Source organism: Carassius auratus, chromosome 38 (assembly GCF_003368295.1).
Source record: "Carassius auratus strain Wakin chromosome 38, ASM336829v1, whole genome shotgun sequence".
NCBI classification, from domain to species: domain Eukaryota; kingdom Metazoa; phylum Chordata; class Actinopteri; order Cypriniformes; family Cyprinidae; genus Carassius; species Carassius auratus.
The window spans coordinates 24,109,657-24,126,405 of record NC_039280.1 but is presented as its reverse complement, the minus strand read 5'-3'; the positions used below and the strand labels follow the sequence as shown (position 1 = coordinate 24,126,405).

The 16,749-nt window shown below is 41.9% G+C and overlaps 1 protein-coding gene across 1 annotated transcript in view; it reads right to left on the bottom strand.

Moving 5' to 3' along the window:
- Positions 1 to 2,339: 2,339 nt before the first annotated feature.
- plpp4 (phospholipid phosphatase 4) overlaps positions 2,340 to 16,749 on the bottom strand; it is a 130,044-nt gene continuing 115,634 nt past the window's right edge. The window contains exon 7 of the mRNA XM_026224986.1: positions 2,340 to 4,511. Within this exon, the coding sequence (XP_026080771.1) occupies positions 4,300 to 4,511 (212 nt within the window). The 3' untranslated portion in view covers positions 2,340 to 4,299. The remainder of the gene's footprint in view (positions 4,512 to 16,749) is intronic.

The following is a 16,749-nucleotide window of genomic DNA, read 5'->3' as shown; positions in this document are numbered from 1 at the left end:
ACAATGTAAAAACATGTATGTACACAATAAGTACATTGTACTAAATTATTAATTAAAATGTAAGTACATAGTAGTTAAGGCCACTTAATATAAAGTGGGTCCGCATATAGTTTTATTTTTTTAGACCCTTTCATTGACACACAAAGAAATCGTACATGTTTTTAACCTCAAATACCAACAGTATATAAATATAAGTCTTATCTGTTTTTGGGTGACGGTGATGAAGACATTGATGATGATGATGCTGATGATGACGATGCTGATGATGACGATGCTGATAGTTATATATAACTACATAAATAACAGTCAACATTTAAGTCGATATAAAAGAAACAATGTTTACTTCAGATTGAGCATGAAACGCTAAGTTCCCCAATCAGGACCAGTGATTGTTTGGAGCCATAAGCCATGCTTATTCCTCCATTACCAATCTACTACTTCTACTCTCTACACCAGTTTTATACCTCAGAGTATTACTCCTTGTTGCCCCCTCATGGTGAGTAGTAGAGGTAAAACGAAAAACAAAACAAAACATGTTAACAGGTTTGACTGTTACAGCCTCTTCTGGCAAATGTGGCTAGAAAGTATCTTTGTGTCCCTGCCATGAGTGTACCTTCAAAGAGGATGCTAAGTACAAGTGGACACATTCTCTCACCTCAGCGGTCAAGAATGAGCCCTGAAAATCTCAACATGCTTACATTTCTTCATCATAACCTGACCGGAAAAAAGCAGAGAAATGCATGCTGCTATGATAATCTCAGAAAAATATTAACAAACATGACCCTGCCCATTTTTCTCTCCCATATTAAAGAGGAAGGACAGTTTGGTTTATTGTTGTCTAATATAAAGAGAAATAACTTATTCCTTATTTTGTTCAAATCAGAGATGTGCAGCTTTATTTTTTTTTCTTCCAAAAGGTCTGATTCATACTTCCATAAAACGTTTTCTTATTTTCATAAAAAAAATTAAAAATGTTACAATAAACCATGTTCAACCAAAAACCATATCTGTTTTCATTCATTTAAGGGTCATTGTAGCTGATGATTATAATAATAATGAAAGTTTAATATCGTATACCGTGAAACCGTGATATTTTTGGAGACAAGTGAAAATCTCATACCGTTACAACCCTAGTTTGTACTTTTAGCATCATTGTTAAAACATTTATGGGGAAGGGTTTGACAAAAGCAGCACATCTGATTGATATCGGTCTGTGAGGATGGTGGAACATTTCATAAATGGTCTGAAAGCTGTTTTTCCTTCTCAATTCCTACATTTTGTAAATTGTTTTCTGTCGGGTGAATTGATGCAATGTTCTTTCCCTAAGTTATTTGTGTCCCCTAAGGGTTGCACAGATGGTGACCAAGAGGGAAAGTTGTCGAAGTTCAAGGGCTACAAGAGCTTTATTTTCAAGCTGTTGGAAAAAGTTTTATCAGATGTGTGTAAATCGAGCGCAGCGTCAGTTCAGTCAGGCCACAGAGGCAAGGCTGTGAACAGCTGATGCGGTCAGCTGTCAAATCGCTCCAATCACCACATCTCTCCTATTAGACATGGGACATATATATACGTGCCACTACTGCTCGTTAAGTATGCTCAACGACTCGCAACCCTCCTTCCCTCCCCATTATATGCATGAGCACATTACTGCGCACCTTCTGGCTGTCGTCTTGTTTGTTTCAGACCACTAAGGCTTCCAAAAATCTTAGCTGGCATGGACCTCATTGCGGAGAGACACCCATCTTCATAACCAGGCTGCAGGATAGACGTACCACTGCCACATCTACATGATTATCACCGTTTGCTTTAAAGACTTTATTAAAAGTCTTAATTATTATATATTTGTAAATTCATGGTTCTGGGGGGTTAATGTTAAAGCTCTTGTATGTTCAAATATTCTGGGAGCAAGAACCCCCATAAGGAACCATAACGCCAAAGATAAATTGTGTTCAATAAGCTCAAGTGAACTTGCCAAAGTGGTTTCTGTCTGAAATGATTATTATGTAATAGTCAAAGTCTCTCTCTCTCTCTCTCTCTCTCTCTCTCTCCGGCACTAGCCTCCATACCAGCTTTAAAATGAAGTTTTGGAACTAGCTAAAGAGGCATAGAATGAGATGCGGAATAAATAATCCTACTCACAATAGATATTTTTAAGTACAAAAAAAAAAATGGACGAATCCCTTTAAATATATCATCTGAGCGATGTCTTGATTTATGTTAACCGTAGTATAAGTGGTATAATTGGCTCTGGAATAATTGACTCCGGGTGTGTATTATTTTTCTATATATATATTTCTATATATATATATATATATATTTGTATATCAGTGCTGTGTGTTCCTTATTTACTGAGCAGTGTATTGAAAAAAAGAAAGGGGTATGAATACTTTAGTGAAAAAAGTATTAATACCATCTCTTGAAAAAAAAATGCATTCCATCAATACTGTTATACTCAATATTCAATACTACAAAAGTTATTAGTGGAAGTAGCTCAAGGCTCTAATCTGGGACCGCTTCTTTTTAACTTATATATGCACCCTCTGGGGGATATTATCAGGAAGCACAATGTTTGTTTTCATTTATATGCTGATGATACACACTTGTACCTCCCGCTAAAAGCTGGTGATTCCATTCAACCATTGCTGGAATGTATCTCTGATATAAAAAAAATGGTTATCAAATAACTTTCTCCAACTCAATTAGAACAAAACAGAAATTATTGTTTTTGGTCCCCAAAAAACTATTATTAAGGAGTTGGCAAATCACTTCCCCTCCATTTCCTCATAGGTTAGAAACCTGGGCATTATCATAGACTCAAAATTATATTTGTCCAAACAAATTAATTTTGTCGTAAGGAACATTTTTTTTTTTTTTTTACCAATCGCCAAACAGTTTTTGTCTTTTCAGGATTTGGAGGAGGTTATTCATGATTTTATTACTTCTCATTTAGATTACTGTAATTCACTGTACTCAGGTCTTCCTCAGTCATCACTTTCATGCCTCCAGTTGTTACAAAATGCAGCTGCAAGGCTACTGACTGGGGCAAAGAAATATGACCATGTCACTCCAATTTTATTTTCTCTTCACTAGCTTCCGGTCCATTTTAGAGTTCAGTTTAAGATTCTGTTGTGTTTTTAAAGCTCTTAATAGTCAAGATCCATCTTATCTCAAAGATCTTATCATCCCTTTGCCATCTACCAGACTTTTAAGATCTGCTAAAAGGGCTCTTTTATCTGTCCCTCGTTTCCGTTTGAAAACTAAGGGTGACAGAGCCTTTTCAGTCACTGGCCCCCGTCTGTGGAACCAATTGCCTCTAGACTTGCACCTTCCATTACCATTTTTAAACTGAGGTTGAAAATGTTTTTTTTTTCTCCTTAGCATTTTAATTTCACTTCATTGCTGTTTCATTGTATTATATGTCTTGTTTGCTTCTTTTCTGTGATTCCTCTTAATTTTATTTTACATTGTTCAGCAGTTTGGATAGCTTTGCTATGTTTAATGTGCTATATAAACAAAATTTACTTACTGAGCAGTGTTTTCAGGCATAATTGCTTAAGTTTTGTCAACTTCCACTGTTGTATTGTTTCTACATAGTGGCTGATTTGTAATGTGGCTGATGATTTTTTTGCTAGCGAGTCTGTTCTGCCTTTCTAATTCCTCTGTGCCTGGTATGCAATATGTGGAAAAGCAACGGTACAAAGCAATGTTCTCACTAGCTGTTAACATGCAGGCACCCCTACTAATGAATCAACACAAACCCATATAGGAACAAGGAAACGAATAAAGAATTGATTTAGGATTTCAATCCAAGATTTACATGTTTATGAGGGAAACCTCTAAGAATAAGAATTTCACTTTAACATCAACTTCTCTCCCTGCTATTTGGGTAATAGAAAACCTATACAAAAACATAGAAGAGGTGCATCAGTATATATGTAAGAGCACTGAATAATTACAACTTTTGTGTAACATGGTACTTATCTTTAAAGAGAGATTCTTGCACAAACACATTATATATATATTGTCCAAGGTTTAAACTTGCCAATACTCCGTCATTAAATTAAGTTTAACTGATAAGAAATCAGGAACTGTAACTCTGCAAAATGATTGAAAGAGAGAAAGAGAGAGAGAGAGAGAGAGAGAGAGAGAGAGGGAGAGAGAGAGAGGGAGAGAGAGATAAACAAAATGTATCTGTCAAATTAATTGGAATGTTGAAGTGCCAGTTAAGTGTGGTTCATACTACATTGGTGTAGTAGGGGGTCAGAGGGATGTGTGCCTTGGGGGGGGGGGGGTCTCTATTAGTCATACTGGTCCCTCGGTCATGCCCTCCAGAGGGAGGCTGGTGGCATTATCCATGGGCAGAGGTTGATCCTGGGAGGTTGGCATGTTGTGGGCAGCTGCTGCATGCAGACTAGCATATGGCAGGTGGCAGTCTACATCCAGGATGGGTGGGTAGTGCTGCCGATAACAGATGTAGGCAAAGAAGAGGCCGATCAATCCCCCAACAAAAGCATCTGTGAGGAAAAAAATCAAAGTTCACTAAGTAAGACATTGTCTTAGTGAAAGTAGGACTTTGGTCCATCTATCATTCATCAATATAGTTTGTAACTGTCTGTCATTAATATAATATTATGTTTTAATTCTGTTATTGTTGTTAATCCCGTGAATAATTAAATGATCCCACAAAAAGGATAGATTGTATTTTACAGCAAATAAAGCTTTATAGGAAACAAAGGCAGAATTTATCCTAAGCCTCTACTATATCTAATTGTGGCTCTACTGATCTGCATCTTCCAGTGCCAAAATAAGATAATATTTTGGTTCTGACATGGCATTCTTAAACTAATTGGATTCACCTATAATGGTTTCTGCAATTTAATGCTACCCTGAGAGTAAGAATTTAAGCACCACCATTGTGAGGGTTGTTAAAAGAGCTGATACGCACACTGACACACATATGTATAACCAAACCTCAAAGCAATTATTTTACTAAAATGTGATGTCTAAAATAAAATCAAATGACTGAAACATAATTTTGAGGATAGACTAATAAATTAACCCTGGCTGGAACAAACCCACACTCATTAGATCAGCATGCTACAGGGCAAGCTTGTATGAGTCCACAGCTTGTATGTACTTGGACCAGATTGGACCCATCAAGTGTAATGGTCCATGCCACTATTGTTTAGATTAGTTCTGTTCTATTACCCACCAGGTCTCAGGGGACAGGGTCCATATAAAGTCACACTAATAAGTATCTGCTTGCCATTGTATGATATAAGGCGTCCTTCTACAAAGTAACAAAGGAAATAAATTAATATGTATATACAGGTACATCTAAAAAAAAATAGAATATCATGAAAAAGTGCTTTAATTTGTTGTAATTTAATAAAACAAAGCAAACTTCCTTATATTCTAGATTCATTGCACACAAACTGAAATATTTCAAGAGTTTTAATTCTGATGGCTATGACTTAACGTTAACTTACAGAAATGTTCAAGATCCCCAAAGCAGGTGCACAATGCAATCAATATGACATGGAGGCAATCAGCCTGTGGCACTGCTGAGGTGTTATTGGAGCCCAGGTTGCTTTGATAGCGGCCGTCAGCTCCTCTGTATTGTTTGTCAGATGTTACTTATTTTCCTCTTTACAATACCCCATAGATTCTCTGTGCCAATCAAACACAGTAATATCATGGTCAGCAAACCACTTGGTGGTTTTGGCACTGTGGACAGGTGCTAAAATCCTGCTGCAAAATGGAATCAGCATCTCCATAAAGCTTGTCAGCAAACGGAAGCATAAAGTGCTCCAAAATCTCCTGGTAGATGGCTGCATTGACTTTGGACTTGATAAAACACAATGGACCAACACCAGCAGATTCCACTACACCCCAAATCATCATTGACTTCAGAAACTTCACATTGGACTTCAAGCAGCTTGGATTCTTTGCTTCTCCAGTCTTCCTCCAGTCTCCAGTCCTTGATTTTCAAATGAAATGCTACATTTTCTTTCATCTGAAATAAGGACTGTGGACCACTGAGCAACAGTCCAGTTATTTTTCTCCTTAACAAAGGGTGTAATGCATCTGAATTTTTTTTCTAGTTCAGGAGTGGCTTGTTTCTAGGAATGTGACAGCTGTTGCCCTTTTCTTGAAGACGTCTGAGCGTGGTGACACTTAATGCTCTGACTCTGGCTTCAGTCAACTCATTGTGAAGCTCTCCCAAGTTCTTGAATCAACTTTCCCTGACAATCTTCCCAAGGCTGTGGTCATCCCTATTGATTGTGTATCTTTCCCTAGCACACTTTTTCCTTCCAGTCAACTTTCTATTAGTATATTTTGATTCAGCACTCTGTGAACATCCAGCCCTTTCAGCAATGACCTTCTGCGGATTACCCTCCTTTTGAAGGGTGTTGATGATTGTCCTTTGGACAACTGTCAAGACCGTAGACTTTCCAATAATTGTGGTTGCATGTTCTAAACCAGCCCAAGAGGTACCCTGTATTTATACACAAATTAATCAAACTAATCAAGCTCAAAATGGAATATTATAATTTTTTGAGATACTGAATTTGTAATTGTCCTAAGCTGTAAGTCAACCATCAGAATAAAACAAAAAACAAATATTTCAGAAATATTTCAGCTTGTGTGCAATGAATCTAGAATGTAAGAAAGTTCTGGCCCTCTTCGTTTAGGAGTCACACTTACATATATATGTATATATATATATATCACATTAAAATAGTGTGAAAGAGTTTAAAATCCATTTTTCTATGTGAGAATTGGGAAATCTGGAGGCATAAAAAAATAAAACTTGTGTAATGTTGCGTAACCTCTTGTATTAGCACAATATATAGATATATAAGATGCCGTCTACCTGCTGTGTTATAAACTGCAATAGTCGTTCTCACGATAGAAGTGGCATAAAGCTTAAGAACACAATATCCTTTTATTGTTTTCCGGCTTGGAAAAATAATAGTACAAGCCATGTTTCAGAGGTGACAAAAAGGCGACGAATGGCATGGATATCAGCGGTAAGGAGGCCAAGATTACCTTCGATAACACTCCACCACACATGATGTGAGGTGGATGGATTATCTCAGCAAAGTAGAAGTGCTCACTAACACAGATTTAGACAGATTTGTGAACAATATTTTGAAAGAAATATGACTTGTGTGTACATAGAAAAAAGTTTTAGATTCAGCTCATGGAAAACGGGGGCAAAAACAAAAGTCTTGCATTTATAATTTTGTTCAGTATGTAAATATTAAGCTTTTATTTTTGTGGCATCACACTTGCAGTATGTTGTCTAAACTTAACTTATGCATTTAGCAGATGCTTATTAGCGATAAAAAAACAGCGATTTACAGCGCATTCAGGCTATACTGTATTTCTTTTACCAGTATGTGTGTTCGCTGGGAATTAAACCCACAACCTTTTTCGCTGCTAACACAATGCTCTACCACTGAGCCACAGGAAAAACTCTTGTCTGAGTTAGTGTACTAACATTATGTTTGTTGTTTTCCCTAGATTACAAAACTTGAATTTTTAGGTAAACAACTCTTTATGTGTGTGAACATGTTGAGATGGGGCAAAAAATAAATAAAACAAATTGTTAGTAAACTTTCAAGATTGTGGGGACCAAAGGTAAAACTTATCAAATGGTCATTGACAAGCATATATTGACTCACCACTAATCTAAATATTGGGTATACATCACTATGAAAATTATGAACACTGAGCTTAGATCACTGGTTATTCACTCTACCAACTGACAGTTCTTGCCAGACCTGAGACTCAAACCCATAAAATTTGGTTTACAAGTCTGACTCTCTAACCATTAGGCCTTGTCCAATGACTGCCCCAAAGCCGTTACAATTCTGATGTTCATTTAAGTTTAATTTGTGCTTTAATTAGTAAATATGAAAAGACAATCGGTTCATGTGCTGCTTGAACAATGCAGTAATAGTGATCACAAAAGTGATGTGTCACAACAAATTAAAGAGCCACAAAAGGTATTAGTTTAAATTTCTTAAAAAAATTAAGTAAATAAAAACAATTTGAAAGCTGAAACCTTGTTTCATACAAGAAGAAACCTGGTCTGTCTTGTCTGTCTTTGTGTTCTCAGTTTCCTCTTTGTTCTACAATGTATTTTTCATTGCATAATAACATGATACAGAGTGTGAGAGAAGCATGGCTTGTTGGACATAGCAACAGTAACTAAGGAGGGCAGGTTTTTGCAGAGGGTCAGTTGGCCATGTTGTTATAATGCCATGCCTCCTTTGTAGAATGGAACACTGACAGTACCATAATCAATTCATGTGATGCTTTCATTTATTTATTTCAAGAAAGTGTTTGGCTCTGCTACAAGAGAACTTTCCGTCTCTGACCAACTTCTGCCTGCCTCAAGATTCATCCACCACCAGTGATTACACAACATTTTTTTGTAAACTAGCCGCGACTAGTGGCTAGAATGAACCTGCCCTCCTCAGTGCCTACTGTCAAGGTTTGGATCCTCGCATTCACACTCATATGGCCATCTACGATGATAACATTGGACTAGAAGGTTTCATGCAACGAGCCACTCGTATCTCACAGGCAGTCAGCCCCACAAAATAGTCCACCTGCCCTCCACATCCACTAGCAGTCCCTCAGTACCAGAGCCCATGCAATTTGATTCTATCCAACTCAAATACGCAGAGCATGCTCACCACCTAGCGGTCAGGCTCGGTCTTTACTGTGGCACTCCAGGACATTTCATCAGCTTCTGCCCTGTCAGATCCCCACGTGACAGTGGTGAGTACCCTTCAAAAATGACCAGAAATTGCAACATTGCTACCAGTACAACTACTCACTCAAGAAAATTATGTTTATGTTTCAGCCCTCGTCGACTCTGGCCCAACGACCTCTGAGAATGTGCTGTAGTTATTCCATCACATCTGGAGTAGAGACCTGAACCAGGAAGTTGGTCACCAGATAACACGGTTACCAATTAAACTGTAAAACTGTCGCCATGCTCTCTCATACAGTGAGGGAACTCCACCTGCAATCCAAGTGGAGAGGTTAGGCTACTCATGGACTCAATATGCACTCCACAATGATAACATACCCCTCCTCTGCTATGAAGAGACTCAGAGGCGTTCGGATCCAAATGCAGTATTTATTTAGAGAATGGTCAGACAGGCAGAAATCAGGAATGGCATCGGGTGTGTCAGGGATAACCAGAATCAAAACCAGAAACAAGCGGAGACTGGGGCAGGCAGCAGAGAAATCAGAGTCGAATACACAGTCCAGAGGTCAAACAAGGGAATAACAAACACAGGGGAAATACGCTCTGAAATGTCAGACAGGTTAAACAAGACTTCGCAAAGTAGTGGAGTGAGTGTGCTGCTTATATGTGTGTGTAAATGAGGTGCAGGTGTTGCAAGGAGATTAGCTGATGAATGAGTTGCAGGTGTGGAAAGGTGATAGTGACGCAGTTACTCATGGGAGATGTAGTTTCGGTGTGGTGCAAAGCAACGGCTTCCAGACGCTCAAAACACTCTAGGAGGGCGGTGGAGTGGAGGCGGAACAGGGGGTGGGACGGAGGGCCAGGTCCATGTGGAAGTGCATTGGCCGGAGACCGTGGCAGAGCAGGCGGAACTGGAGCCCTTACTGGGCCTAACATGGATATTGGGAGCCTTTCCTGGATCTGACATGGGACACAAGGGCCCTTCCTGGGCCTGACATGGGAAACAGGGGCCCACCATGGGCTTAAGTTGGGAACAGGGCTTAACTCGGGAACAGGGACCCGCCATGGGCTTAACTCGGGAACAGGGACCCGCCATGGACTTAACTTGGGAACAGGGGTCTACCAAGACAGAGCAGGTGGGTGTGGGTGCCCAACAGAGTGGAGCAGGTGGAGCTGGAGCCCACCAGGGCGGAGCAGAGGACCACTACAGCAGAGAAGATGGGACAGAAGCCCACCAGAGTGGAATAGACGACCACCATAGCTGAGCAGATGAGACAGAAGCCCACCATGGCGGAGCAGAGAACCACCACAGCCAAGATGGGACAGAAGCCCACCAGGGTAGAGCAGAGGACCACCACAGTGGAGTCGATGGCACAGGACAGCAAGTCTGGTCAGGTGGTACTGAAACAGAGAACATAAACAGGTTAATAGCACCTCCGTGGCCGTGATGAGATGGAAGTTCGGCTGAGACGTGACAAGGCTCTGGGGGTTCGGCTGAGACGTGGTGACTTGACTTTGCTTATGAAGATCGTTGGTGACTTGACTTAGATCCTGAAGATCAACTGTGACTTGACTTAGTTCCTGAAGATCAACTGTGACTTGACTTATTTCCAGAAGACCGTTGTTGACTTGACTCATGAAGACCGTTGTTGACTTGACTTGGCTCATGAAGACCGTTGTTGACTTGACTTGGCTCATGAAGACCATTGTTGACTTGACTTGGCTCATGAAGACCGTTGTTGACTTGACTAGGCTCATGCAGACCATTGTTGACTTGACTCAAGAAGATCGTTGGTGACTTGACTTGGTTCCTGAAGATCGTTGGTGACTTGACTTGGTTCCTGAAGATCGTTGGTGACTTGACTTGGCTCATGAAGATCGTTGGTGACTTGACTTGGCTCATGAAGGTCGTTGTTGACGACTTGACGCAAGAAGATCGTTGGTGACTTGACTTGGCTCATGAAGATCGTTGGTGACTTGACTTGGCTCATGAAGACCGTTGGTGACTTGACTTGGCTCATGAAGATTGTTGGTGACTTGACTTTGTTCCTGAAGATCAACTGTGACTTGGCTCATGAAGGTCGTTGGTGACTTGACTTGGCTCATGAAGATCATTGTTGACTTGACTTGGCTCATGAAGATCATTGTTGACTTGACTCAAGAAGTTCGTTGGTGACTTGACTTGGTTCCTGAATATCGTTAGTGACTTGACTTTGTTCCTGAAGATCAACTGTGACTTGGCTCATGAAGGTCGTTGGTGACTTGACTTGGCTCATGAAGGTCGTTGGTGACTTGACCTGACTCTGTACGGTCAGCGGTGACTTGACCTGACTCTGGGAAATCAACAGGGACCTGATCAACGGGGACCTGACTTGACTTTGGAAATTCGACGGGGACCTGACTTGACTCTGGAAGATCAACTGCGGCACCCATCTTGTGTAGTGGCTCTGGGCTGGCGGCCAAGACAGGATGAGTCTCAGGGCGGCGGCCAATTTGTGCAGTGGCTCTGGGCTGGTGGCCATGACAGGATGAGTCTCGGGGGCGGCGGCCATTTTGTGCAGTGGCGCTAGGCTGGTGGCCATTTTGTGCATCTCGTCATCCACAACACCCACAGTAAATGCGGAGTCACTTATTTGAAGTGCCAGATCAATATAAAGTTCAAGTGTCCAATGAGGTTGGTGCAAAGGCATGAGTGAGCCGAGCGGCTCAGATAGGCCATTACGAAAAAATATCATCAGACATATCTCAACTCAACAAAGTCCCTCACATAATCCTCGATGGGCCAAATTCCTTGACGTAGACACATAATTTGGCCTACTGGGTTCATGACTGACCTGGATGTATCCATTAAAGCAGCTGGATCCTGGTTTGGCGAAGTCTTCTGTTATGAAGAGAGTCAGAGGTGTTCGGATCCAAAATGCAGTGTTTATTTAGAGAATGGCGTAAGGGATAACCAGAATTAAAAACCAAAAACAAGCGGAGATCAGGGCAGGCAGCAGAGAAATCAGAGGCAAATACACAGTCCGGAGGTCAAACACGGGAATAACAAACACAGGGGAAAACAGCTCGGAAATGTCAGACAGGCTAAACAAGACTTCTCAAAGTGGTGGAGTGAGTGTGCTGCTTATATGTGTGTGTGATGAGGTGCAGGTGTGGCAAGGAGAGTACCTGATGAATGAGGTGTGGGTGTGGCAAGGTGATAGTGATGCAGTGACTCATGGGAGATGTGGTTTGGGTGTGGTGCAACAGTATGAGAGGTGCTAGTGTCCAAGTGATGATATGGTGACATCTGGTGGTTGATATGGGGGGAATGGTCCTGAGTGGAGTGCCCTCTACTTAAGTTCATGGGCACTCCAGCTAGTGATCATGACATCTGCGTTGTGATGTGTGGTGTGAAATAAACACTGGAGTCAGTCTGCTGGTTCAGTTTTCTTTTATGTTGAGTGCTCAGCATCAGTAGAAAACATGCAGTTAATTATTCATAGTAAAACCTTGCTCCTGCTCACTCTTCTCAGACCTCCCCCAATACATAGAATTTCATATATTTTATAAGATGAAAAAATAATATAAAGAAAATTGTAGTAACTAAAGATTACTTCAAAGAACACATAAATACATATGCAGAAGATGTCTTATATAAAAGTCTTAACTTAACGAATTCAACATTTCCAGCATTTTGAATATACATACAACCAATTCAAGCGTAACACATATATCCACATATATTAATTACCAATGGGAAAACCTAAGGATTTTGAGAGAATAAAAAAAAAAAAAAAAATTTTTTTATAATAAACACAACATTCACCTCCTTCTGAATTCACCAAAATCCCAAAGACGTCAATACATTTTCACTTACATACTCATCCAGATTTAAAAAAAAATGTATCTCTTTACCTATCTCAGCCTAAAAATGCTACCTGCTAGCAAAGGTTGGGAGAAATTTAAGGGTGATGAGGCCTTAAAAACCTCCCAGAATAAAATTATGCCTTTTACACCATACTAAGTTCCAAATCATGGAGTCGGTTCTATCACATCTATGAATCTTGTCGAATGAATTGATTTACATTCATGGGAATAAAGCTATATCAGAAGAGTTTATCAGAGGATGTGAACTTGAATAAAAAAATAAATCTCTAAAACAAGGTAAGTAATCATTGGGCCTTTCTATCCAATGTGTTTGTAATTAATTTAATGTTTAACAGCCTCTGTGCCATAGATTCAATAAGACGATTTACCTTTTTAACCACTCTACCAGCACGGTGTTACTCTTTCTTGTGTATTTTCTACACCCTGAGTGCCTCTGTCTCACACCTTTTTCGCTTGCTTTGAGAAACAAAACAGTTCTTCTGCACAGAAGACTCCACCTCCTACCGATGAGCAGGTGACGATGCTGACCCCAGACAGCGTGAGGAGATCCTTCAGCAGGATCAATGGACGCAAAGCTCCAGGTCCTCACTTAGTCAGGCTGTTGTTCCCACGTTTAAAAAATACCACCATCATTCCAGTCCCGAAGAAGCCATTTCCATCCTGCTTCAATGACTACCTTCCTGTAGAACTTACTCACATCCTCATGAAGTGCTTTGAACGGCTAGTCATGCACCACATCAAGTCTGCCCCCCCACCCCCCCGGATCCCTTCCAGTTTGCATATCTGGTCCAGCTGGTCAACTGAGGATGCCCACTGCCGTCCACTCAACACTCACACATTTAGACACAATCGACTCATACGTCAGAATGCTGTTCATAGACTTCAGTTCAGCATTCAACCAGACTTTCAGCATTTAGCATTGACTTTTTGACTGGAAAACCTCAGACAGTACAGGTCAGTAGCAACACTGGAACACTGGGGCCCCCCATGGATGTGTGCTGAACACCCTCCTCTTCACTCTGCTGACCCATGACTGCACACCGTCACACAACTCCAACCTCTTCATCAAGTTTGTGGATGACACGACTGTGGTGGGTCTCAACAAGGATGAGACAAACTACAGGAGCGAGGTGAGCTGCCTGGCCGAGTGGTGCAGTGACAACAATCTCTCTCTGAACGTGGAGAAGATGAAGGAGATTGTTGTAGACTTCAGGAGAGTGCACACTCAGCATGTTCCTCTGACCATCAATGGCGTGACTGTGGAGAGAGTGAGCAGCACCAAATTCCTGGGTGTGCACATCAAAGAGGACCTCTCCTGGACCAACAACACCGCAAGCACTAGCCAAGAAATCACAACAGCGTCTCTACTTCCTCCACAAACTGAGGATAGCCAGAGCCCCACGCCCCATCATGTACACCTTCTACAGAGAAACCATTATGAGCATTTTGGCAGTGTGGGCAAGTGCCAAATGCTGCTGGAAAATGAAATCAGAATCTTCAAAAAGCTCCAAAATTAATATATATATATATATATATATATATATATATATATATATATATATATATATATATATATATATATTCAGTAAGAAAGGTAGACAAAGGAATTAAAATAGCCCTGTAGATGTAACAAATGCTGTTTTTTAAAACATTTTCAACTACCAGTAGCCACTTTTCAAGTCTAGAGTTCCAAAAACTGTTGCTTCATGGAGAGATCTTGAATTTGAGGCCTATGATAAGCATCCAGATGTTGTCTTGGTGTTAAGGCCTCGATAATCTACACTGGGATTCTGGAACCTCCATCCTTCTTCTAGATCTAACTAGAGAGACGTATTGCCTTTGAGTGTCAACAAAACAAGCCAATTAATGTTGGCATGCGAGTTTTGCATCGCGTACCCCTCCCAGCAGTGCGGGTATATAAGAAGAGTATGTATAGTAGAATATTCAGGTTTCGCTTCAGAGCCAAACCTTTTGCTACCAAGCAGTGTCGTCAGTGTCATTGTCAGTGCTGCTGTTTGATCTCGCCGTGCAGCAGCCTCCCATTCTGCGATCATGCTGCAACTCCTCCTGGGCACTTCAACACTTTGAGTCACATTGCGTCTTTTTAAAGATGTCTTTTCACTCGTTTCTGAATTTGGTCGCTACTTGGCTCCATCTGACAGTCACGATCGCTGCATCGCATGCCTGGGCCGCGAGCATGTGGAGGCGACGTTCGTGGATGACATTTTCTCATTGTGGGAATATGACCATTGCAATGTTGCAATTATGGCTGCTATTCATCAAATGAGGAAGAGTCCCCTCCCCATGCCCAGTGCTAGTTCTTCCACCCAGATAAGGACTACTTCGCATCATTGGCAGTGTGATTTGAAGGTTACAGTGAGGGCTTCCCTGCCGAGCAAGTCTCCACGGGCTCCTCTCTTCTACAGTACATCATGCCCTCTGGATGCAGATGATGAAGCCTTGGACGGGGCGGGGCCTAGCACTTCATCTCCAGCAGATGACCTGATCACTGCATCGGGGGATGACTTAGGCCAGATGATTGGTTCCTGGGGGTTCCGATCGCCGACAGTCACCTCCGGTTCCATTCTTTCCGAAGGTGCATGAGGAGGTTCCTAGGCTCTGGAGGCTATCTATTTAAATTTAAATTTAATTTTTATTTGAATTTAATTTTTTACCTTTTTCTGCCCGAAACAGATCTAGTGCCTCCTCCGTCCCCACTACCCTTAATGGTGGGGCGGCTAAGGGGTATGTGGGGATCCCCCCATTTGAGAACAAAATGCTGCCACCTGGTGGGGTAATCCACGCCTCCCGGATCTGTAAGTTCTTGTCCGCCATCATGGCCAAGGCTTATGGAGCTACTGGACAGGCCACCACTGCCCTGCACGCCATGGCCCTCGTGCAGGTCTTCCAGGCCAAGGCACTAAAGGGGTGATGCAGGAGTGATGCAGAAGTTGTGAAATTCATGGCTTGGTCTCTGGGTCAGATGATGTCCACTCTGGTGGTCCAGGAACGCCACCTTTGTTTTACCCTGGCTGATAGGAGGGAGTCAAACAAGCACCTCTTCTGACCATTGCATACATAGACCACCAGGGTGGTCTATGCTAGTGTTGCATGTCGCAACTCACCCGCCATCTCCTCCTTTAATGTCAGAAGCAACTGAGGTCGCTACATGCAATTCACGTCCCAAGTGAACTCAATCGTGCAGCCGAAAAGTTCTCACGTCAGCCCGCCATTCTAGGAGAATGGCGACTCCACCCCGAGACAGTCCAGCTGATCTGGAGACGCTTCAGAGACGCTCAGGTAGACTGTTTTACCTCTCTGGACATATCCCACTGCCAGCTGTTTTATTCCCTGGCCTCTGTGCCTATGCAAGCATGCATTTCCCCCAGTGAACATTCTCGCACAGATGCTGTGCAAGGTCAGGGAGGATTAGGAGCTGGTCCTCTTAGTAGTGCCATAATGGCCCAGTGGGACTTGGTTACCCAGAACTGATGCTCCTCATGACAGCCCCTCCTTGGCATATTCCTCTTACAAAGGATCTCCTTTTACAGAGAGGGGGCACCCTCTGGCACCTGTGCCCAGACCTGTGGAATCTCAATGTGTTGTGTCTGGACGGGACGTGGAGGTTCTACGTAGTTTACCCCCAGCAGTAGAAAACACCATCACTTCAGCTATAGTGCCCACTACAAGGCACGTCAATGTGCTGAAGTGGAACCTGTTCTTTGATTAATGTTCTTCCTGCCTGGAAGACCCCCGTAGATGCCCAATCATGGTTGTGCTCTCCTTTAAGATGGGCTGGAGTGAAGACTGTCACCCTATTGCCGCACATCACAATGCAGAAGACGGCAAGTCCATTGGGAAGCACGACCTGGTCATTAGGTTCCTTAGGGGGGCAAGGAGGCTGAATCCTCCGTGTCCTCCTCTGGTACTATCTTGGGATCTCCCCTTGGTACTGACGGCCTTGAAGCAGGAGCCCTTTGAGCCTCTGCAGTCAGTAGAGCTTAACCTTCTGGAGTCTAAGGGTATTTTTGGGGGCTGGAGAAGTTTTGTAATGCCCTGACATTTGTGCTTTTTTCAGTTTCTTATACACATCTAAATGGCTAAAGTCTAATCTGACTGTAATCAGCACAAACTTGGCTATAATAATATGT